The sequence below is a fragment of the Orcinus orca genome, chromosome 7 (genome assembly GCF_937001465.1).
Source record: "Orcinus orca chromosome 7, mOrcOrc1.1, whole genome shotgun sequence".
NCBI classification, from domain to species: Eukaryota; Metazoa; Chordata; class Mammalia; order Artiodactyla; family Delphinidae; genus Orcinus; species Orcinus orca.
Genome location: NC_064565.1, coordinates 99725429 through 99749437, shown reverse-complemented (window position 1 = coordinate 99749437; position 24009 = coordinate 99725429). Strand labels below are relative to the sequence as shown.

Sequence of the window (24009 nt, the reverse complement as noted above, 5' to 3'; positions counted from 1 at the left end):
CTGTGGATAACAACGAATTATCCAGCCCCAAATGTCAACAGTGCCAAGGTTGAGGAACTCTGGTCTCGACGGAAATATAGCAGAGAGGTGGGAGGTTTGATGAACAGAATAACACAGGATGCCTCATCCTCCTCAACAGTCCAGCACACGTGAAGTCAATGTCATGGATGACAGTGGCTTCGAGACACCCATGAACAGGCTATATTCACGGGTCCTGTTTTGAAACATTAATTCATCCGAGTTCTACGGCCAATGCAGAGTACTACATACTAGTTAGCGGTTAAAATTTTGTTTTAAATGTGTCACTCTGAAATATACCCAAGATCTGAAAAACGTAGACACTGCTTTAAAAGGTCTGACTCAGAAGCACATATTTCAGAAACCAATATTTAAGTCCAGCTTGCCTGACCAGGCAATGAGTGCATTAACAAGACAGTTGCTAAGAAGCTTTCCTATTATATCTTTAATGATATCATCTATCTACTGTGCAGTTTCTTTTGTCTAAACAATCAGGGGTATACAGATTTAATTTCAGTTATGGCTGTAAAATTGGAACCACAGTACCAGGGTCTATTAACATTTTTCAAAAGAAAACATATAAAAATTCCCCAAAAGAAGGGTCACCACTTTGGGAAAATCATTTAAGTGTGTCCATAAATGGCTCTCAACCTATAAACATTTATAGGTAATTTGGGCAGAGAATCAAGGCTTTTAAGTAAAGGACCTTTAGGTTTGGAGGGAATGACATAATCCTGCTTTGGAAGATGTTATCATATTACCTGTTACTCCGAACACAAAACCAACTTGAAATGAGCACTCAACTGTGTTTTGTGGGGAGTTGGAAAAAATTAATTTTCAAATGCTATTAAGTTTCACCAACATTTAGCATATTTGTCTTCCCTAGCTTAGGTACAACTTAAAGCTTCTTTTAAGCAATAAAAGCTGCAGTTTTAAAATCAGGTGCAACCCAAGAGCCCAAGATGAACATAACATGCGCTTTCGTTGGCTCAGTTCATACAAACCAAAGGAGATTCCCCCAAAGTCACCTGTGAGATATTTCTACCTTGTTACGAGAGAAAAGACTACTTTTCTAATTGTACAACTTTTTTCCCTGAAGTAGGAGAAAGCTCACCCCAAACAGATGGAAGGAAAGTTGGGGGCCTTCCCTCTGTTGGGGATGGAGGGGCTGGGACACAAAATACAGACACTGCAGTGTGTACCACACCAAGCACGGAGCTTATACTGCAGGTCAGAATACAATGCCTTTGGATAAAGATTCAAAGCTGCGCTGGACACACACACACAGACACACACACCCCCACACCCCTTCTGCTCTGAACCTGGACTCAGGCAGCCAAAGGGTCAGCATATGTTAGACCACCCCAGAAAAGGGTGTGGACGGCTGACCTTCCTGCTAACACAACAGCCTTGGGGCAGCCCCAGAAAAGGCTATCATCTTATCTATAAAGCAGGCCTCCGCTTTGTGGCGCGTCTTGCTGATGCCCACGGCCTGGTTCTGAGTCTGCACCATGAGAGCTTTGCCCCGCAAGCCACGTGGAAGACAGGCAGCTCCTCCTGGGCTGTTTAGAGGACCCGCTGCTGGAGGCTGTCCCTCTGCCTTGTCCAGGAGGAGCCCGAGGACAGTCCAGAGTGAGTTCCCACCTGGCCTGTGTCCTTCAACAGGTCTTCATCTTTGAGAGACAGACGACTGCACTGACCACTAGTTCCTCAGCAGGATGTTAGGAAGAAAAACGAATCTGGTACCAAAGTCCTAAGTAGAGATGCCCTGAGTCAATGCTAAGTCACATCCACGGCCTGCAGCCCTGGACTTGCGGCCCCTGCTCCCCCTGGACACCAGTCCAGCCCGAGCAAAATACAGCAGATCTCAGTGCCGAGTGGGCTCAGGCACGGAGCCCGTCCTCAGCAGCTCTCACCTTGAGGAGGGGCACAGCTGCACGACAGCGGGCAGTCTTAATGTTTTTGAGGAAGTGAGATTCATCCTGAAAAGAAACAGTCACGTAAGTGAACAAGGCCAAATCCTGAGCAGACGGAGAGAGAGCCCACGTCAAGCTTGACCCTGGTACAGCGTCGCACTGAGGCTGCCTCTCTTAGTGCTTTCTCCTTCAAGCAGACAGCTGGGGGCCTGGGCAAGGACCAGGCTCTGGGGCATCTTCTCTATGACATTGTGAGCAAGTCGCTTCATCTCTCAGGGACAGTTTTCCACTTGCAAAGTGGGGCTGGCGACTCCCCTGCCCTGCCCACCTCGCACGCGGCACGGGACAAACTCCTGAAAGGTGCTCTGCTGGCTTGTAAGATTGAACCCCCCCCCACCCCTGCACGGCACTAACGCCGTGTGCTGAAGACCCGTGTGTGCCCCGAGCTGGCTCAAGGCTCTGCGGCCCAGCCCACACCTTCTCCCCCGCTTTCCCTGAGCTCCCACAGGCTCTGGCTCCCGCGTCTCCGAAGGCCCTGGAACGGACTGTAACGATCTGCGTGTGTGTCGGTCTGTCTTACTGGACTGCAGCTCCCCGGAGACCAGGGGCTGACCGCTCCCTCCACACCCGCAGCACACAGCCCTGGGCAGGGCACAGAGCTGCCTGCGACCTCTGGCTAGCTGAGCCAATGGACGAAGGCGCCTCCCTCGCAGTCAGCCCACTGCCGGGAAACCCGAGGCAGAGTCCCCACTGCAGTCTTGTTGACTTGAGTGACTCAGAGGTCCTCAAAGAGTTTTCTAAAAGCCCTTTCTTTAGCTCCTTCTAGATGAGATGTGCACTAAACAAGATGCGCAGCAAGATCTGGGAGGCCACTGTAGGTAGAGAATCCTATTTTTAGAGGAGGAAAACACCACTGGCTTTTTCAAGTCACGCGTTTGAATAAAAAACCTTTCGTGTTACCCGGAGGCACTGGGTTTCCCTGTTCTGCCAAGAGGAAAAGCGAGGATAAGCTTCCCCTGGAAACCATCCACCGCAGGCTTCGCCCCGGGACGTCTGTCACCTGGACTAGGGGTGGTAGCTGGCTGGACGGGAGTGGGGATGTAAGAGACTCACACGTTTTCAGGGCTGTATTTGTGAGCCATGTAGACACACTGGGTACTGACAGAGGAGGCCGGAAGCCAGCATCTCTAGACTTTCCTTCTGGAGTACGAAAGGAGTTAGAAGAAGGAAAGCGGCAGCTAAAAGATGTACCATCACATCTGGGAGCAGGACTCTAAACTCTAAAGCCTCCTTTAAAAAAAAAACAACTAGGGTAAAAAGTGCTTTTCTTTGGTAGGAAGGGAGCGTCCTTATATCATCTGGAAGAAAATCTATTAACTGTTTGAACTGCACGTCTGAGTCACGCCGACAGAGGGCACCAGATGGCGGCACAGGTCCATGCTGTCCAGGCTGTAGCTCCCGGAGCCCCGGGCTGTTGGGGGTTCACGTGCTCGCCTCCAACGTGACCCCCCGTGGGGAGAGGTGGGCTAGAAAGCCCCAGCACAGACCTAGTAAACCACAATTTTTCAAAAAGCGCCCGCCCCTGCCCCAGAAGATCCTAATATGTAGCCAGGGTCGAGAAGCGCTATTTGAGAGAAATGAACGATCACTTCCCTACAAAACAAAGCCAGTGATTTCTACTCTCCTAGACACCTAGTGGGGCTCCATGAGATTACAGATATGGATGCTCTTTCGAGCAGAAAGTTTCCCCAGAGATAAAGTACTTAAGCACTCTGCCAAGTCACTTACAATGATGACAACTCTAAAAGGGGGTTTTAGCTGCTTTTCTAACTTGCTCAGAAGATCGAAACTGACAATGTTGACCAAGCCAGCTGTCAGGCGGTCCTTCCCAGTCACCACGACGTTGATGTGGTCTGGGCTCAGAGACGGCAGCCACTGACGAAAGGCCTGGGGGTGACAGGAGAGGACAAAACCCAAGTGGTGATTCAGCCTGGCAGGTGCCAGCTGTGGCCCCGCTAACCCACCCACCGCCTCTCTCCACACGGACCAACGTTAACGCCCGCTGAAGACAAACTCGGTCTCTTCCCCTTCCCGCCCTCCTGCATTCAGCATAACCTTGTCCCCACGAACAACCGTCGCCTCCCTGTTCCTCCCACCCACCCACACCCCTTCACTTTCCACTAACGGGACACTTCTCTCCTCGGTAAGCAAGCCCTTGTGAGCAGTCGCTTTGGGGTGTCTGTGGATTCCACTTCTGTGACCTCTAGCAAGATGACAAGTTTCTGCGAGGAAAGAATGCAACTCTTTTAAAGAGGAATTTTATAAAGGAATTTTTAGCAGAGCCTGGTACACCACAGGCACTGATGATGATGAACATGTTCAGTGCTTTCTACAAAGCCACCTCCTTTCCCCAGAAATCTTGTCATCTCTAGCCAAAGCCAGTACCTGGAGCCAGTGGACGGCCACCAGGTGCCTCTGTCATTGGCCGGGGGTCTGGGTGCTCCCAGTGAGCCTGGGCTGACACCATTCTGATTCCGGGAGCGCGAGGCCAGGCTCTGTCCTGGTTATAAGCCGCTGACCATCTAATCTTCCCTAGAATTTCCGAGGGTGCTGTGGGAATCCGACGTGTGTTGAACTGTTAGTTCCTAGAGGCTCTGGCACAGTTCAGATCACGAGCACAAGAAGTGAGTGAGGTACTGTTTCGATATGCACTTTTTTTAAGTTTTGCTTTCTCCTGGGTTGGAAGGGCATGTCTGGGCATCAGGCCCCGTGGCTGCAGGCAGAGCTGCCTCTTCCCCAGGAGCAGCTCACGGGGGCTTAGTAACAGCCTTGGCATGAGGAAGCCGACAGCCACCTCGAGCAGCACGAAGCTGGGAAGAGCTACGGACGATGAACCACGTCTTCCATCCTCACCACGTTTGCTTACGTAGAGTTTCATTCATTTCATGGGACCACTCTGATCCCTGGATTTATGGGAGACAAAGCTCACAGCTGAGTGATAATACAATGGTCATGTCAGGTTTTTCTGCCATAAAGGTGCCCGGTAGACTGTGAACATCCTGCCCACACCACCCGCTACCGGTGTGGGCCCTGAGCCCAACGACAGGAGGCGCGACCTCAAGGCCCTGGAACCGTTCCTCGCTAGCAGCAAGCATGGTGCTTAACCTCTTGGAGAGGCAGTTTTCTCGTCTGTCAATGGGGTTAATATCTTGTGTCTGCTGAACACAGCTGTTTAAGGATTAAGGGAAATAAAGGAAGTAAAACTATTTTGAAACTTAAGTGGGGTAGAGGTGAAAGGTGTTCTTTGCAGGGGCACCGGAGGTGCTCAGGAAGCATCTACTGACAGACGGAAGCAAGTCTGAGCTTGGTAAGGCCTTGCCCTTCCTCCCTAAAGGCCTAGCCTGATTCTAACTCAGAAACCCAGGAGCCTGGCCTCAGCAGGCTCCCTTCCTCCTCCAGCTGAGACAGATCTTTCGAGCTCCCCAGGTCCTGTCCCCAAACTGTCATTTGATGACTCTGACACTGAGGAAAGGCTTCCTCGTTAAAATCACGGCACCAGGAGAGCTGACCTGCTCCCAGGTGAAGCGCACAGAGGACGGTACCACCACCAGGAGCGGCCACTCCTTCCGGTAATAGGCGGCTATGCAGATGGCTTGGATGGTCTTCCCCAGGCCCATGTCATCAGCAAGCAGCAGGCGGCCTCTTTTCGCTATGGCAAAACTGAAAGCAGACACGGTCAGGACAGAGCACGGCGCGCTTCCCAGGGCGTCGGTTAACCCGCCATCGAGCCGCTGCGTGAAGCCACACGGCTGCTCGATGTGGGCTACCAGCTCGCAAGAGACCTGCTCCGCCGAGAGGGAAGCCAGGGGCCAAACGCGGGGCAAAGTAATAATAATCAAGGAAAGACTACAAACAGGGACAACGTGAAATGTAGTCGAAGGGGAGGGAGAAGCTCTAGAAGACAATTAGGTCGTGGAAGCCGAGGGAGGGAGTTTCCAGTAAGAGGAGTCACCCTCTGCCCAGCGCAGGCGAGGCCCAGGGGATATTGAGGAAGAGCGTGGGAAACAGTCCCTAACGAGGGGCTGGGAGGGGCACGCTTATCACATGAGGGATCTGCCGGGAAGGGAAGAAGGAAGAGACGGTGGGGTGGAAAAATGGCTTTCTCAAGATCAGAGAGGACTCTGTACCCATAAAGCTGGCAAAGACAGAAAACGTTGGAGAAAAGGAGGATGGCCCGAGAGAATGATGGAGCAAGAGTGTTTGTCTAAGAGCAGCACCGACCTCAGCCACGTGTCTCATTACCTAGCAGCCTCCAGGGTCCCCAAGCCCTCCAGGGCAGCAGCCCTTGCTTACAGTTTGTGAATAAAGCATGGAATTATTATTCTACTCCTTCGGAGCCCGACTGGCCTGGGTTGGAATCCCAATTCCACCACCTGGGAGCCGTGTGCCTTTATGCAAGTTATCTGACCTCCTCGTGCCTCCGCTGTAACGTGGAATAACGACGAGGCCTACCCCAGAGAGTGTTACGGGGGCTCGTGATGTTTAAAGCACTTAAAACAGCGCTTGGTGCCGTCGTAAGTGCTGGGGAAGTGCTTCCCTTATAACAATTATTCCCCCAAAGGAGAAAAATAACCAAGACACAAACAGTGATGGTGACTTGCTCGACTGGCATATGAATCAGAGAAAAGCTAAAAGGGTCCCCAGTGCCAGATGCCTGGCCTGCTGCAAACGCCACTCCTCTTTCATCGGAATTCCCGAAGAACTGATCATTGGCTCAGGAACCTGAGGATAAGCCAGTCGACTAGCTCTTCTCCTTTCCTTCTCACCCAGAAAAGAGAGAGAACGGCCCCTCTTCTGACCAGCAGCTGCTATGGCCCACAAGAATTCCGGGCTGCACACGGCCTTTCTGAATTGCCTGGAAACAGCGTTTCCGCCCTTCAGAAGCCAGTGCCCAACGAAGGTGGGAAAGCGAGCAGCGGGTCTGCGGGGGGCGTGAGCCCAGGACACCCAGGCTCAGCAGACAACGAGCGTCCTGTCGTGGTCCTGGCACTTCTCTGTCCTCCGAGCTGCCACACGGCCCACCCGGTGAGAGGTGGTGCCCCCTCCCCTCCCCCTTGGCCGTGGCCACCAGACTCCTGCAATGGGGGCGGAGGGAGCCCACCCTCCCCTTGTCATGCCGACCTTGGTGAAATCTTCCAGACCATTTCCGGGATCATCTCAGACAGACGCATGCAGACAGACAAGTTGTAAAAGACTTATTTTTTTACATTACTTTCTGATTTACAAAACTGGTGGTCAGGATGGCCAGGGGCACCTATGCAACAAACCAGGGAGGGCCTTTTGTTTCAGCCTCCGAGGCGTCGCAACCATTTACAATGTCTGCACGGCTTCATCCACCTGGTCATTCCCAAAGCAGAACAGACCCTTGAATTTCATAGCCTTTCCTTTTACTCTGCCTCGAGGTAGTCCAACTAAGGAACAAAGTGATCACAACTGAGAACAAAGATGTCGCCTGGATAATAGAGAGACAATCGCACAGCTGAATGCCGTAGTTTGGTTTTACACAAAAAACGCTGCACTCATCATCAGAAGATAGGATTTCAGCCCCAATTCCACTTTTGGAAACTAAGCAGCTTTAGACAGAGGACTGTCCTCCTTGGTCTCAACTCACACCTCTATTAAAAGGAACCGTTTAGATATTAGAGCAGGCTGATATCTAAGAGATTTTGCTCCGTACATTTAAATGAGTTTCCAGTTGTAGTACTTACGTAAAAAACAAAACAAAAACATGGAATTGACAGCCCTTCCCTTAATACCAAACTCCTCCACTTCAGGGAATGAAAGTTAAAATCTGGAATTAATGCAAAGTTTTGAAGAAAGGCTGCAAGTACCATTAGCAGTTTCAGAGCCATAGAGAAAAAGATAGAAACAGCTGGCTGTGCTCTGGCTCTGATGTACATACCCTGGGGTGCCTCGCACCCACCGCCTCTCAGCGTGCACCGCATGTGCCCAGGGATCTCCAGGGGAGCCATGAAGAACCTGGATTCTGAAGATGGGGGCTGCCCAGGAGCTGGGGGTGGGCAACCTCTCTCAGCATTAATGAAGGAGACGGAGGAAGAAAGATGAAAGGGAAAGCCCACCTTGAGCCTGGGTAAAACAAGGCCCAAAGGACATCTCAACAGATGAAAGAAACGGCAAAGTGCGTTATCTAAGAGAGGTGGCAGCTGGAAGGCAAAGGAAGAAAAGGGTGTGGGCAGAGCTGGGACCGTGGGGATGCAGTGAGGTCCCACTGTGCCCAAACTGCACCCGGAGAACAAAATCCTACAGAGACAGCAGCCAAGCTTTAACCAAACCACCACAGGTGGGCTGCACGCGGGCAGGCTGCCTTTGTGGGCCATGTCCATTGACAATGTAGGTCCTTCCTTTGCATGGGGCTCTATCTCCAACCACACGACCTGACATCAGATCTAGCTCTTATTATTTCTACATGGAGCCTCTGCCCTCTCCTCCACCTCCCATCTTTCTACTTGGGGCAAACCTGTCATTTTGTTTCTCCTAAGAAACTGCAGAAAAAGGGACAGGTCAGGACACGGGCTTATCTTTTTTTCTTTCCGTCAATATAATAAGAGCACTTTCCTTTGGAAAACCACCACCTTACACTCTCAGTCCAAGTAATTGGGGTGAGGCAGCCCCTACCCTTTCGCTCCAGGGATGGGCCTGTCACCTGGTCTTACCAGTAAGACCTCCGAGCCCCCCAGAACACAGTGACTGACCAGTTCAAGCGTCAGCACCAAATTTCAGATATTTCGGTGTGGGACCCACTAGAAAAGAGTTGCTTCCGCTGGGCTGCAGAACCGATGGGTGCAAAACGGAAGCCCCTGGCTGCCCCCGCTGCCACACTTGAGGAGCACCTGGCTGAGAACAAAGCAAACTAAGAAGAAAGCAGAGCTGAGAGGGGTACAGAGTCCTGATGAGCTCTTTAGAGACCCTGGGCTTTCTATCACATGCAATGAGAAATCTCTTTTCTTACACTACTTTGAGTTGGGTTTCTGTACACTTGCAATACAGAGTCCTAATTAACTTATGGAATTTGAAATCAGTGGGTACAATCAGGCTTTGGTGACAGTGCACCTGGGCTGTTTAATGCTAATACCCAGATGCCTCTAGACGGCTGTGAAAGAGGAGCATCGTGCAAGAGGGAGCATCTGAAGCCAGTCCGTGGTGAGCGATATAAATCTGAGCAGGAGAGAGCAAGAGGAAGACAGATGAAGAACCTACTTGACTCCAGCTCTCTGAAAGGGCAGCAGGCTCGACACCAGCTTGGAATCCACTTTGGACAGGTCTGCCTCGGGGATGTCTGCCACGGGACACAGAGACGTCTTCTGGAGCTGAGCGGCGAAAGCCAGGGTGAGGGTCTTGGGCAGAGGATCCAGCTGAACTTGTGGAAGGCAGCGCACCCTTTCCACTAGAAAGGAGAACAGAGGTGTGTGAATTGGAGTGTTAATGTCCAAGATTTCTGGGGGAAAAACAAGGGGCTTTGAGATACAAAGTTCAATGGCTGGAATTCTGCTGCATGCCATCTTCTCCGGAAAGTAACTGGAGAGAAAACTGGGTGCAGACAGATGCATGGCAGAGAACCAGTTTTCCCTCTCTATTTCTAGTGTCTGCAAACAAGAGGGCACTCAGTAATGCAAAATTGATCTTCACTACACTACACAAACACCGGAAAGAACTAACGTGTTCTTGCGACCTATCTATTTTTAACCTCAAGTCATTTAAAAAATTATCTTAGTATTCCCATTCAATAAATAAGGACCCATATTCTTCAAAAATCAGCCCAGGAAAAGCAAGGCCTAAAATGAATAAATCTTGTCTTGTTTCCATTCTCCTTATGTTTTATTTTGGTTTCAATGTTTGAGAAGATGGAGAACTTTAAGCTATATGCTGTCACCAGGCAAGGAAGCACTGTGGTCTATGCAGAGAAGCTGTTAGGTTATTTCCAAGAAAGATCAGTAGGACAGTAGTGCTATTTACAAACAACAACAAAGGGCAGAGTCCAGGCAAAGGCCACCAACTGACAACAATGCACATGGCCCTGCACACTTTTGACCTTTTCCATAAGAGAATAAGCAGCTCCTCTTGAGAGAGGTGAGTTTTACAGGTATTGGCAAGCTAAGGTCTGTGGGAAAAACAGTCTATTACCTGTTCTGGTAAATAAAGTCTCACTGGAACACAGTGGTGCCTATTTGTTTATGGACTGTCGTTTACTGCTTTCATGCCGTAACGGTGGACCTGAGTCGCTGGGACAGAGACCGCATGGCCCACAAAGCCTAAAATGTTTACTATCTGGCCCTTTACAAAAAAAGTTTACCAACCCCCGCTAAGCGTAGAGTCTAAACTATTACTCAGGGTGACCATGACTCTCTTTCAATTAAAGCTTATATTTAGGGGTCTTTACTTTCCTTCCATGTGTGCTGGTTCCAGACCCCAATATAATGGATGGGGAAATCTCTTCTAGTCAGGTGGGAAAAATATATGACCTTGGATCTACATGGAAATAAAAGAAAATCAATTTCACTGATTTTTCTCTTTGAAGGAATTTAGCTTCACCTGATTTTAAAATTAAGAGGGAAAAAAAAAGCCCTTTATTCAATAGAGAAACAGAAAAAGAAAAAACCCAGAGATATAAATAAAACATAATTCTGGGGGGCGGGGGACGGCAGGAGAAGACAAGTTAAAAATTAAAAAGTTAGAGAAAAGAGGATAGACCTAGAAATCCCTGGTAGTAGAATTATCATTAAACTTCTAATCACAGCCTGCTGTCCCACAGTTGTAGCTTTCAAGATGTTCTTCCCTTTCAACATTTCCTTTGAAAAATCTCACGAGCAGAGTCAGGAGAGTGACCATTGTTTACAGATCCTTGACTGCTCTCTACCTTTTACCTTTTCGGGGCACCCTGAGATAGTCATAGTAACCCACCAAGGGGCTGAGTTCTCCAGGAATCCAGGAGAAGGAATCAAATAGAGAACTTGCGTCTATTTCACTTCTACCCGATATTACTTGAAATTCTAAGGTTGTCAGTTCTCTGCTCCATATGGTCACAAGGTATTCGAAAAGTCTTCTGCCACAGCCGTCAATTGGCAATCGCAAATACTGATGTGAATATGGAGGGCTGAGCCGTCTACCGCCACCTTAAATTGCCTTGCCTTTTCAGTATATTCAAATCCATCTCTCTCTTTCCCTAAATATAGGTATCAGTTATTTCTGGAAACAGTTTGCATGAATAGAATCACCATGATAAGAAATCAGGTAAGGTTGACGGCTTAATACAAAAGAGTGCCCATACTGATGCAGAAATACACTGCGTGCTTCCAAATTAAGTCTGAGCGTGCTGATTTCTGCACACTTCAAGAGACTAAGCACTCCACGTGCTTTCAAAACCCATTTTCATTTTAATTCTAGTGATCTTCAGCAATCAAATACCTGATGAAAGCTAAGAAAGGGCTAAGGATCCGGCTGCTGTGAAACAGTGCTTTGTAAGCATTATGTCCTTTCAGCCACTCAAGAGGAACAAAAACCACTTTCTACTCTGTTTCCTACCGACTACTATCTCCCCAAATCCTCTGCTGCTGGTTCAGTCAACTGAGTGTTTCTGAGACAGCCTCTATTCACTGTCAGTGACTCACTGCTATCCCTTCCCTGTGCTGGAAGACGACAGGAATGTGCAGTCTGGCTTCATGAGTCATAGAGAAGTGTTTCTGTAAAATAGCTCTCTGGCAGAACGCTACCGGGCCACACAACAGAGAGATGTTAAGTTTTCAAATAGCAGCTGACAAGATCATCGAGGGGACGAAGAACCCTTCTGGACTGTTGACAGGTGGGGGGAAAACAGAAGGCTTTATGCCAACTTCACTGTGGGCACGAGGAAGCAAGTCACTTAGAAAAGAGGGAAGAGGATCGCTCTGCGACTGGCCTGACCTGGAGACTGTAGTCACCACGTTAGCAGTGAGCACTCACACACTCAGTTCCCACCGTCATTTCTTAATTAGTTTCATACGCACATGGTCACTAGCTCAGGTCAATAATCTGATTTCACATACGAGACCTAGGGGTGAGGAGAGAGGTGCAAATTCCCCAGGTTTACAATCTGTTAACAGTGGAATTGGAACTAAACTGGGAACTGCAGTGTTCTGCAGCACCTCTTCACCTCGGCTTCTTAGTTCACAGACCTGGGCTTCTAAGTTTCCTGCTGGGTCACATCACAAACTCAAAATTGCAATTTTAGTCAGACTTCATTGTGACCCTAACAAGGCTCCCGACAAGGAAAACAACTGTTTTCCTTCTCTGGGTCCAAATTTTCCCCAATCTATGAAATGGGGAGAATCAGTCTTATATTCTATGAACGCTTGACTCTAGAATTCTTAACTCTACACCCATGGCATTATTAATATCAAAGGCAAAATCTTACGTGGGGCTGTTATGTGCATTTTTCTGGGTGAAGAATCCATTGTTTTCAGCAGAGGTTTCAAGGAATCTATGGCCCTCAAGACTTGGAACCATTATATAACGCTATGTAAGTTGCAAGTCATGGTTTTTCAACATTACATTCATCTGCTAGTGCTGTAAATATCCTGCTTTTTGTTGCTCCATAAAAGTCAAAGCCTTTATAGCTCACATATTTATATGTCTTTCTGTGGTTGAAAGACAAAGGGGTGAGAGGGACAAACTCACTCCTACCGTTCATCAAAAATTCAGCTTTGGCCAAATAATCTGCTCTAAGACACGAGTTCCAAATAGCAGACCCAAGGGGTCTCAGGTCAACGTCAGCCATCCCTCCTGCTCCAGCTAGTGGTTGCCGACACTAAATAACTCATCGTATTCAAACTTAACCTCAAGTTTGCAGCAAGTCTTTCCTCAAGGAATCAAAAGCTCCTCCCTTATATTTACTTTCTGTCAGTAGGCCAAATATGGATTAAACACCCCATTTTTTACTGAAGGGACACATGGACCCAGAATATTGAATTACCTACCTGACGCTGCATAGTAAGTCACATAAGGAGGAGACAGAGGGAAGAGACCCTCTTCCTTAAAGCTCTAGCCTGGTGGGCAAGACAGCCAATGATGTGGATCCCCACTCCCAGCCCCACTGAGCTGGAGCATGTCTCTCCTGGCCGAACCCTGGTACCAGAAAGTTCTCAGGGGGTCAGGCAGGAGGAACCTCCATTGTGCCGGCTGCACACCCACTGCAGAATATCGATGGTCTGGAAGATGGGTAACAGACTGGTATTCCAGGACAGGCTGAGCTATGACCACACCCCACCCCCTTTCTCTGGCATACTGGAATTCATTCACTGCCCCACCCAAGCAGAGCAGAGAAGAAAAATGATAAGCCCAAACTGGCTTCCCCTTCTTGTAGTTACATCTGTACACATGGCCCTTCCCTTGGTGAGACTCCAAAGTGCTTATTAAACGCTGATGCGCCCTGGCCTTGGCTTCTGCCTCTGGCAGAGCTCAGCCCATGATGAAGCCTGTAACCACTACGGCCCTCCAGCTTCCACAGACCATCTGGTTCTAGAAGTAAGCTGAGAGAGCCTGTTCTTAGAGGGAATCCAAAGTAGCTTCCATCTAAGCTCAGCGATCCTAGCTTGCCTCTGATTCCCCAAATCCACAAACCCTCACTTCTCATACTTCTGTGACGGGTGTGAGGTTTCACAGGCCTCAAGAATTTGACTAGTAGCGCCTCACCCTGATGGAAGATGAGACCCTGCATCTGCTTGGGCTGCTGTAAAGCCGCCGTCCCAGAGCACAGGGACATGGCTGCCCGAGACCAACTTCACCTTTACTAGTCCTGTACACAAGCATGCGAAGTTACCACGGTGGAGGGGAGGAAGGAGGTGATTCTTTCAAAATACATTAAATTTAAGGCACGTAATTAAGGCTTAACAACAGCAATGATATAAAGCAAGCAAGGTGGTCAGCTCACTTAGTTTACTGTACTCTTCCAGGAGAAAGTTCCACTTCCTGGTCTTGACATCTGCAATGACAAGAAACAAACAGGCAAACGTGACACCCTGCCCTCCTGCAATGTCACCACACCTACTCATTCATTCCCTGCTTTCACAAACCCCCAGGAACCTCGGGTGATGTGCTGATCCTGTGCTGGGCACTGAGGACACAGAGATCGAGAGCACCAGTAATCGAGACTTTCACAAAATTCGGGGAGGAAAGACAAGCAGACGTGAAGATAGCACTGGGCTGTAAGCGTGGTGATAAAGGGAGCTATGGGGACACAGGACTGGGGACGGCAGAAGCACTCTGAATCTCCAAGGTGGGGATAATATTGTAGCTTGCACTTATTCACTGCTTACCTTAAGCCAGGCACAGTGCCAAGAGACTCACATGCACCATCTCATCAGTTCCTCAATACGCTGTAAGCTGGGCACCATTATTAGCTCCATGTTGTACATGGAAAACAAGCTACATGTGGTCAGTGTGGTCAAACGGTCTATGTTCAAATCCCAGGTCTGCTGCTTCCTGGATGTGTGACTTTGGGCAAGTTATGCAACTTCCCTGTGCCTCAGTTCCACATGTGAAAAAGGAGCATCCTATAGCCGCTGCCTCACAGGGCTCTTGTGAGCTTTACATAAAATTTAAATGTAAAATGCTTATGAAAGAGTTTCTGGCAAACAACGCACTCAAAAAAAAGGTAAACAATGATAAATTATTATTATTCTTCCATCTCCTGTTAATACGGTGTAGCATAAACTACACATAATATTAACTAAGAAGGGTGAGCATCTGGGTACCCAACATTGACTAATTACTTAGGTTTTCCTACCAATCGACCTTCTGAGAAAATCAAGCAAGCTTCAACTCAGTAAGTGCTTTCTGGGCAGCAAAAATGAATTCTTCTCTGTCTGGTCATTGAAGAAGCAAAGGCAGTTAGGCAAAAGGCATCATGGATACTTTGAGTCCACTTCAGGAAAGAAGCAAGGTGGCCTGGGTGTAACCTGACAGAAAGACCAAAAGCACACCGACTACTCTTGATGTGGGAATAGGGCAGGAGACCCTTTCTGACAATAGCTTGATCCTGACAGTGGCAGGGCAGCAAATGGGAAAGTCTGTGAATAAGTGCTATGGAAAAAAAAAAAAAAAAGAAAAAAATCCAATGATGGTGTTTTTACGTCTAGGGGCCTGGGCAGGGTTGCGTGTGAATATTTTCCCTGTTCTCATTCCTCCCCAAACAGCAGAGCATGTCAGGAGTGTGATTTCAAAGGCCACAGGTCAGAAGACACAGGTCATCGGTACTTGCCTTTTGAGGGCCACCCCAGGCGGAAGCCGAAAACCTGAGGGGCCAGGGGAGGTAATGCTCTCTGGACTGAGGCTGGGCCCTGCACATTGTGCCTAAACCCTACTCACCAGCCTGCTCTCACCAGTCAAAACTCTCTCCATCTAAGGGATAAAAATGCAACCAACAGCCAGCATCACCCGCTCCTGAAGGAACCCCGACCTTGATGAAAGCTCACTGGGCAAGTCATTCCACAGAGGCTTCCTCCATATGCCGCCTGCACGTACTGTCTCAAAGGCAGGAGGTTTTAAAGGTCTGCTTCCTACTTGCCTAGGGAAAACTAAAACCATTTCAAGAATGGGAATACAAATCCATAAAAGCCACACTGTTTTGTAAAACAACACGGCCCAAGCTAAGAATGAAACCCAGGTGCTCAGAATTCTTCTGCTCTCTATGCTGATGCGGCAGCTTTTGAAGAACCTCACAAAAAATAAAGCAAAACTGCTCTGCTTTCGCTGGTGGTTTTCAATCCTGGCTGATGATCAGTCTCACCTGAAGATTTTTTAAATGCCAATGCCCAGGCCCCACCTCAAGCCGATTAAATCAGCAGCTCTGGGTGGGCACCAGGCACGGCTTTTATTCTGGGCGTGGGGGCCGGCAATCTGATTTACCCACCCCTCCAGGTGGCTCGGAGGCACGTTCAAGTTTGAAAACGCCTTAGTCTACCCAGAGGCATTTATTTTTATGGCAAACGCCTATTTTTCAAGCTCTACTAAGGACAAAAGAAAACTAAATGGGTTTAAGTGGCTGAAGCAGGAACTGATCTGCTTCTACCAAGAAGACACTGCCCAGGTGACTGGGGAAGGAGTCTTCTCTTTGCGAGGCCTTTAAAGACAGAGCAGGCCCCACTATGTGTTCAACAATCTGGAACAATTTAGGGAGCATCTTTCTACAGGAAGAGGAGAAGGTTACAAAGGCTCTACCAAGAAAGTTATCTCTGAACATTTAAAGAGAGGAAAACCGTCTAGTCTGAGGTCACAGGCCACTCTGCATCCTGGAAATCAGGCGGAGGCCAACTACTTGCCGTATTTTCTGGAATCCATCTGTTTAAACAGCGCAATCAGGTCTTCTGAATAGCTGATGTCTGCCTCAAAGCGGGCCCGGGAGATGAGTATGCACTGCCCTTTGACAAAGGCAAGGGAGGGAGCTACAGGAAGGCAGGTCTGGGCTGCGATTCTGCTGCTGCTGCTGATAGAGGGTGACTCCACGTGGCCCTCGGCCCCTTCCAAAGGCTGCAGGGTGACAGCCTGGAGGTGCTGGGCTGCTTTCACTGCCGAAGAAGAAAAGGACAGAGGTGACAACCCGAGCGACTTTTAGGTGGCCCTGGAATGCTACGGCAGGAACAGGAGGAGGGCAGGCGCAGGGTGAGGAGGAAGTTCGCTGGGCAGGCGGGAGAGAAAAAGCGCAGGCAGATGCGGAAGGTGTGCAGGTGTGCTTTAATTGGGGCTTCAGGTATTTCAGGATTTCCTGAATGTAACTCTTCTATTCCGTAGGTTTCCCAGTTTAAAAAAACTTAGAATTCAGAAATGAACGGGGGGGGGACAGGGATCTCACCAGGATGAGTAAACTTATCAGATAATTTCTGTGGCCATGTCAGAGAAGCCACCGAAGGAAGTCAACACACCAGAAATCACCCCCTTAACCCTGTTCCCAGGTCACTGTTCTGTCCACCGCTGGGAGGACAAGGAAGGAGACACAGGATCATCAGGCCACAGATGTACAGTGTTGACCCTTATCTTCTCTATTACTGAGGCATTTTATAGATTAATAGATTTGACGACATAGAACTAAACTGTCAAAAAACACAAACTGAAATGAAAGGCAAAACTAGTGAATAAAGATATTTGCAAGAAATATGAACAGAGCTCATACTTCAAAAAAAAATACTAAGACCATATAAGATAAGAAGTTAGGCAACCAATTCAAAAGGGGGAAAATGACTAATAGACATTTGGAGAAACGTGCAACTCCGCAAACAATCAGAGTAATAAAAAGCCATTTTTAACTTATCGAACTTGCAGGATTAGAAAAATAGATATCAGATAGGAATAAAACGTTTTGGAAAACAATTTGGCAATATACAGCAGGAGCCCTAAAAAGTGAGCATAATGATTCAACTTCTAGGAATCTATCTCAACTAACACAAGTTGAAAAAACACAAATTTATAGACCAAGGTGTTCCTTACAGCTTTGATACTGGGAAAACAAGGAGCAAATTCATATTAAACAAAAAGAAAATGATTTACCCAGTATATGACACATTCTTTTTTTTTTTTTTTTTCCCTTGGTTGTACCGTGCAGCATGTGGGATCTTAGTTCCCTGACCAGGGATCCAACCCGTGCCCCCTGCATTGCAAGGCGGAGTCTTAACCACTGGACCACCAGGGAAGTCCCTATCACACATTCTTAAAATGGAGAATGTTATATAGCCATTAGTTTGTTTGGTTTTTGGAAGAAATTTTGGAAAGGACAAAAGACGCTATTAAGTACGAAATCATTTTTTTGGAGGTCAAAGTGGTTCAATAATGGACACGCACATTTTCATCACCCAGAATTAACTGTTTAACATGCACCATTAAAATAAAAGTGCTTTATGCAGGAACATTAAGTGAAAAAGGCAAGATACAGATTACATTACATATAGAAAACACTGTGTATGTTAATGCATAGGAAAAAACGGCTGGAAGGAACAAAACTAAAATGCTGACAGCGGTTAAGTGAGTGGGGACAGACAGGGGTGGGGACAGACGGGGGTGGGGGAGGATGGCTGGTTTCTCTTCTTTGCACATTGACATACTTTCCACATGACCTCCAGTGAGTGTGTGGTACGGTTAAAAAGGCAAAATTCAGAGGTGGACCCAAACAAATAACAGAAAGACTGAAAGTCTTCATATGTTGCATTAATAAAAAGTAACATGTACTAAGATGACACAGCAATCATCAACTATCCGAAAATTAAGAAACAAGGGTTAAGGCACAAATCCACGGTTGTTGGGAGAGTGTTCCAGGTATATCTTGGTAGAGAGCAGACTGAGTACCCAAAACATTGAGAAGGATACATGGGAGCTCAACAATTCCTAATCAGCAAAATTCACCTGAAAGCTATAGACAGAATCTTGTGCCCAATGAACTGTTAAAAAAAATACGTGGAGCATTACCAAAAACAACCATACTGCACAGAAAACCTACATGAATGTGCAAAAGCATTAGTCATCTGAGTCACCATGCATTGTGGTCAGAGGACAGGAGTAAAAAGAGGACAAAACAAACAAAACAGAGACTTTTAAACAGTCTCTGTAGGTTACTTTTGTATACATATATAAAAGTATAAGAAAAGCAAAAAAATAAAATAAAATTGACATGACATGAAAAAAACTTCGTAACAGTGGAAATCACTGGTTTAACATGAGCAATAACATGACACCAGGTATCAAGACCTACAATGTTAACCCAGAGCACTGGCTCTCCTCCCCCCAACACCTAATAAATGGATTAAAATAATGGGAGAAGCGAGCTCCCCCAAACCTAGTGTCAAACATTTCAAAAGGTAGAGGACAAGGAGAGAAACAGGAAGTTCTGCAGGGAGCTGTCCCGTTACCCCCAGAAACTGTACTGGTGATGTCAGAGAATTCCACCTCGTGCCCCAAATCTGTGGAGGAGTAACCTCACCATGCATCCTCCGCTTTTCCCTTTTTGAACCGGGTGGGGACAGAGAGGGCATAGAAATGGCTGCTGGGAGGGAAGAGTAGAGCGGGAGATGGGGACACTCAGGGCTGACTCTAACAGAGGTGCAGGCTTCAGGCACTAGGACAAGGTGACAAAAACCTTGGTGTAGGACAGTCAACAAAATCTCAGAAGACAGAGTGGTGCACACCCAGGGGCCCTGACCACCACCAGACATGACACAGGCTGGAGCCAGCCTGGGCAACACCCGCTCTTTGCACTCTCGGGTTTGTGTTGTCTGCTGAACTGTTACCGTTCCTGGGAGCAGGGCCAGCACAGCTTCCTGGCATGGCTGGAGCCTGCAGTCCAGTGGGAATATATACTCTGAAGTCAGTGGCTTGGGTTTGAACCCCAGTTGTACAACCGATTGGCTGTGTGACCCTATGTTACTTACAGAGCCTCTCTGGACCCCAGTTTTCCCATCTGTAAAATGGGTGTTATAAGGAATGAAAGAATTAGCATAGATAAGGGGCTTAGAACAGCCTAGCATGTAGCAGGTTCTGTAAGTGCTAGCTTTTGTTAATATGACTGGTGCTCTCCTCCCAAGGACCTGCCTCATTAGGCTGGCCATGGGGAGAAGGAAGGAGAACACTGGGATGGCGTCCCCAAAGCCATCTGAACCACAAGCTAGACTGTATCTGCTACTCGAGGAGCTTTTCAATACCAGCGTCCCCCTGCATGAGGGGGTGACCACACGCCTACTTACTCAGGGCACCGTAGTCGGTCATGCTGAAGTTCCACGTCTTGGTGGCAGGATCTGAAATGAAACAGAAGTACCTGGTTTGCCCACAATAAGGTGGATGACTGCTGGTATGAGCTGTACTTGGACATTCAATAAGGGTTTGTTAAATGAATGAATGAATGCTAAGTTCAAAACAGTTGACTGAAAAGCCCCTACTGATGTACAAAATCCCCGTAGAGGACAAACAGCAAATATAAATGAGGATAATGCTTTGGCTCTGCCCTTCTGGGAGAACCAACCTGAGCGTGCCACGTCACCTGGCTGAGCCAGCTCCATCGCCTTTAAGATGCAAATAACACCTACTTCTCACAAAAAACTGTTTTAGACTCAAGTGCTACACTGCATACAAAGCACCTGGCAGGGGAACTATTCAGCCATTCTCCATGTGGCCATGTGGCAGCCCCCAAGCATGGCAGCTGCTTGAAGGAACGTCTATTATAAAAGGAAATGTGAGCTAAATAAAACAGAAAAGTTTTAACAACTGGATGGATATAATGTGCCAATGCACTCTCTTCATATTTATGAGAAACTGTTGATTTAAAGAGACTCTAGACGTAGGAAAAAACATCTGGAAGAACTAGATGGAAGACTCATTACCGTAACGTCTGCTGGGCAGACTCTTAAACACTGCAATGAGCTCTTCATTGTACCCAATCTTCACCTGGAAACGATCACCGATTTTTATGCATGTTCCCTGCTGGGAGCCTGCTGCTTTGTGGAGTGGGGTCCCTGATTTCTGTTGTAGTCTTTCTTCTGGCCTGGGCATCACACTCCCTGAAACGTTCTGCCCAGAGGTGGAGGGTCTTGCCATCCTGGCCTCTAATTCAGGATCCCTGGGAGGCTGTCCAGAGGAAGAAGCTGTCATCTCCTGGAAATTCTTTGCTCTGGCCAAAGGCTCATGAGTTGTGTTAACAAAGGGTGTCGATTTGGTCTTGCGTGAAGCCTGAATCTGACCTTGCTCTAACCCATAAACCCAGAGCTGCTCACTGGAGACCACTGGAGGACTGTTTGCCAAGGGAGGGGAGATCCCAGCGAGAGTCACTTGATTTGGTGGGCGGTGGCTCGGGCAGGCTGTGGGCATCTCTTCTTGCCTCTGCCATGTCCCCTTTGCCTGCTCTGAGGTGCTGAGTTGAAAACTGTGGGAATTTTGAGGTCTCTGATCACCATCAGATGAACTCCTGGGATTCTGTTGCTTGAAAACGACACCATGGCTCCCTGACTTAGAAGGATCCTGGTGGAGGTGTGTGGAAGGGCCCTGCTTGGACTGGGAAGGTTTGGCAGCAATGGAGGAGCCCGAGACTGTGTTCTGATGCTGTCCTGCTAATAATTTCTCAGCTCTACGGGCCAAAGCCTTTTGCCGATTCTCTTCAATTTTTTTCCTCTGCTCCTCTGTAAGAGGCAAGGACATTTTAACAGGGAAATGTTCATGCAGGAATGTCAATCTTTAATTGGAAACTTGGCAAAAGCTGAGAAGGGAAAAACAATATTAAAATAAACATTAAATGTATGTATTTGCGTACCTTGATTTTAACAAGCTTTTGTCCCAGGAAATGCACAAGGAGCCAAAGGATATATGAAAGTTTCTTTTATAATCAAACACATACCCACACAGATAGTAGGTAGCATATGCCCAAAACCATGACTCTGACAAAAAGTAAAAAGCAAGGTCGATCAAATCCAAAGCCAAAAAGGTATTTCAACTGCAATATTTTTCTCCCTCTCATCCACCAGCCAACATGAGTTATCAGATCCCAAAAAGTTATACAGTGCAACCTAAATCCATCGGATAATGAGAAGGGCGACATTTCAAACTAGAAAGGATAATGGACTAGATTGACATAGACCAAAACAAACACATACCATGGTGTGACACTTGCTAAAACAGCCTCTTTCCAACCTGGAAGAAGGAAAAAAGCATTAGCGTCACATACACTGCACACTAAATTCACCCCTCGAATACCATCGTTTTATCATTCCTGGCAAGTCAATCTGCAGGTGGTAAACCCACCACCATAGAGCAACGAGTGACTGACTCTTCTGGAAAAATAAGGAAAAAAAAAAGTAATACACTCATTGTACAAATTCAGATGCTACATAAAGATGTAAAGAAAAGAGTAAAATTAATGTGTAATCTCAGTATCCATCAATAACCACTGTTCATAGTTTAGAGTAGAGTGTAATTCTGATTTTTTTCTATCCATATCCATAGATACAGGTCATGTATAATATTTGGAAGACTGATGATTTATTACAAAATAGGATCATTATATATGTTCAGTTTTGTATCCCTATCCCGACTTATTTTTTCAAATTAATTTACTTAGGTCATTCTTCTATGAGCTGAGCCACTTTTACAATACTCTAGACCCAGGCGCTGGACACCAATTTCTCTGGCTTGATTCGAACTGAAGAGCCGCTACCCAATGTAACGACACGCAATGTTTATAATATGACAAGGTGGGGGGGGGGCTTCTGAGAAGCGCCCGAGGGTAAAAAGGTTTCCTTCCTGCTGGGACTCTCTTTGACCAAAACTCCAAACATCGATCCCTAGAGACCTTCCACTTCCTCCAACCACCAGCAGTTAAGAAGGGGTTAGGGAAAGGCATCGTTCCCGAGCTCGGCTGCAGTTCTCAGGCTCCCCGGGTAAAACACTCCTGCCTAACTTTCCAATCAGCGCTCCGCTGCGCCCCCAGACTCTCCAGGTCCAAGGCCAGGTGCGCTGCCTCCACTAGCCAGGGGAGACGACGCCATGGGATGAAGTCCCATTGATCAGCCCCAAACCATAAAGCCATCCCACTACATGGACGCCCCTCTTCATTGTGCTGAGACCTGTGTTCCACCCCATTTTGGGGGCGCGCCTCTCCCCGACCTGGCAGTATGGGAGCGCCACTCCCACCCCTATCATCTCCACTTGGATTCACCCTTTCCGTTGGCCCACTCCCTGCTCCAGTGTGGCATCTGGTCTCGTCCGCCACCGCCGCCTTCCTCCCAGTTTACCTTCTCACCCGGTGAGGCCTAGAACGTGAGCCACATTAGCGCCCGACCCCGAAGCCAGGCGCGTCTCCAGGGCCGCCCCGAGCCAGGTTACTCTTCCGGGTGGCCGGTTATTCGAGCGCTACCAGTTCAGTTCGCTCGCCTTATTTCAGCAGCTAGGCCTCAGAGGTAGTGCTGGTGGTGGTGGTCGCTCCCCGAGGAACTACACTTCCCAGAGGGCGCGTTGCCCCCGTTACGCTTTAAAAACTGAAAGACCTCAGACGGGAGACCCGAGCGGTGCTGCAGGGCCTTCTGGGATTTGTAGTTTGAACTCGGGGCCTGGCGAGAATTAGGAGACGCAACGTCGTGGGCGGGGCTGAAATGGTGCACCCTGGGAATTGTAGTCCTCGAGTCCCTTAAAGGTTTCAGCAAGCTCCGGACCGTGAAAGCCTGGGTTGTTGTTTCCAAAACTGGAGTCACGCTGTCAGGAGTTGTCGGAGGTTTTTGTTTTACTTGCTCTTCCTTATTTTTATTAGCACCCAGGAAGGAAGCAATATGAGCTGTGCAAAATGTACAACATCGTAGTAACACAGAGTTTGATTTGACAAGCCAAAGATAGTGCAGCTGTGGCTAATCTCATAGTAATACGGAGAGACGGGCAGAAGGATTTGGTAGCTCTTAACAAAAGTATCCCCAGGGGTATCCATTCCTGATTTGATAACCTTGCAATTTAAGCACCACCTGCTGTTCCAACCCCGACCTGACCTTTTTGGATCAAAAGAGAATTAGCATTGTCGTCACTGTCATTGTTGTCATCACCACTGTCTTCATCAGTCATTGTGTTGAGCATTTAATGTGAATTATCTCATTTAATCCTCACTACAACCTTAAGGAACACACAGTATTTGTATCCCCCTTTTACAGATAGGAAAACTGAGCAGCTATTGGATAACTTTTTCAAAGCCTTATTAGCCTATTTGTGATTCTGACTCTGGAACCCACACTTTTGAGAGAAAATTAGTAAGCTGACACTATCAGAGTCAGTTTACCCCATTTCTGAGCACCAACACCCTTTCCATTCCATAATCAACTCCACTATTAAATATTGGTGGTAAATATAATATTTCCCTGTCATCAGTATTCACATAAACGTTGCTATTCTATTTTCAAACATGGCTCATTTAAAAACAAAGAGGTAGATCTCTACTTAAGGATCTGGAAAAATGGCCAAGATGTATTATTAAGAAAAACAAAGCACATCAATGTGTATAGTTTGATGCATTAAAAAT

General features: G+C 47.6%; 1 protein-coding gene across 7 annotated transcripts in view; it reads right to left on the bottom strand.

The window, feature by feature from the left end:
- SMARCAL1 (SWI/SNF related, matrix associated, actin dependent regulator of chromatin, subfamily a like 1) overlaps positions 1 to 23004 on the bottom strand; it is a 52621-nt gene extending 29617 nt beyond the window's left edge. For 2 of the 7 annotated variants that reach the window (XR_004483259.2, XM_049711891.1), the window contains exons 1-10: positions 22753 to 23004; positions 21608 to 21644; positions 20345 to 21213; positions 19712 to 19762; positions 16307 to 16552; positions 13918 to 13968; positions 9213 to 9399; positions 5504 to 5654; positions 3723 to 3881; positions 1935 to 2000 (exon numbers count right to left, since the gene is read on the bottom strand). Coding sequence is in view for 6 of the 7 variants with exons in the window: in XM_049711891.1 (XP_049567848.1) it covers positions 1935 to 2000; positions 3723 to 3881; positions 5504 to 5654; positions 9213 to 9399; positions 13918 to 13968; positions 16307 to 16552; positions 19712 to 19762; positions 20345 to 21155 (1722 nt within the window). In the remaining variant the exon portion in view is untranslated. Of the gene's footprint in view, positions 1 to 1934; positions 2001 to 3722; positions 3882 to 5503; positions 5655 to 9212; positions 9400 to 13917; positions 13969 to 16306; positions 16553 to 19711; positions 19763 to 20344; positions 21214 to 21607; positions 21645 to 22668 lie in introns of all 7 variants that reach the window. The other 5 variants (XM_033427986.2, XM_033427977.2, XM_033427981.2 and 2 more) reach the window with 5 other exon arrangements.
- Between the last annotated feature and the right edge of the window lie 1005 nt (positions 23005 to 24009).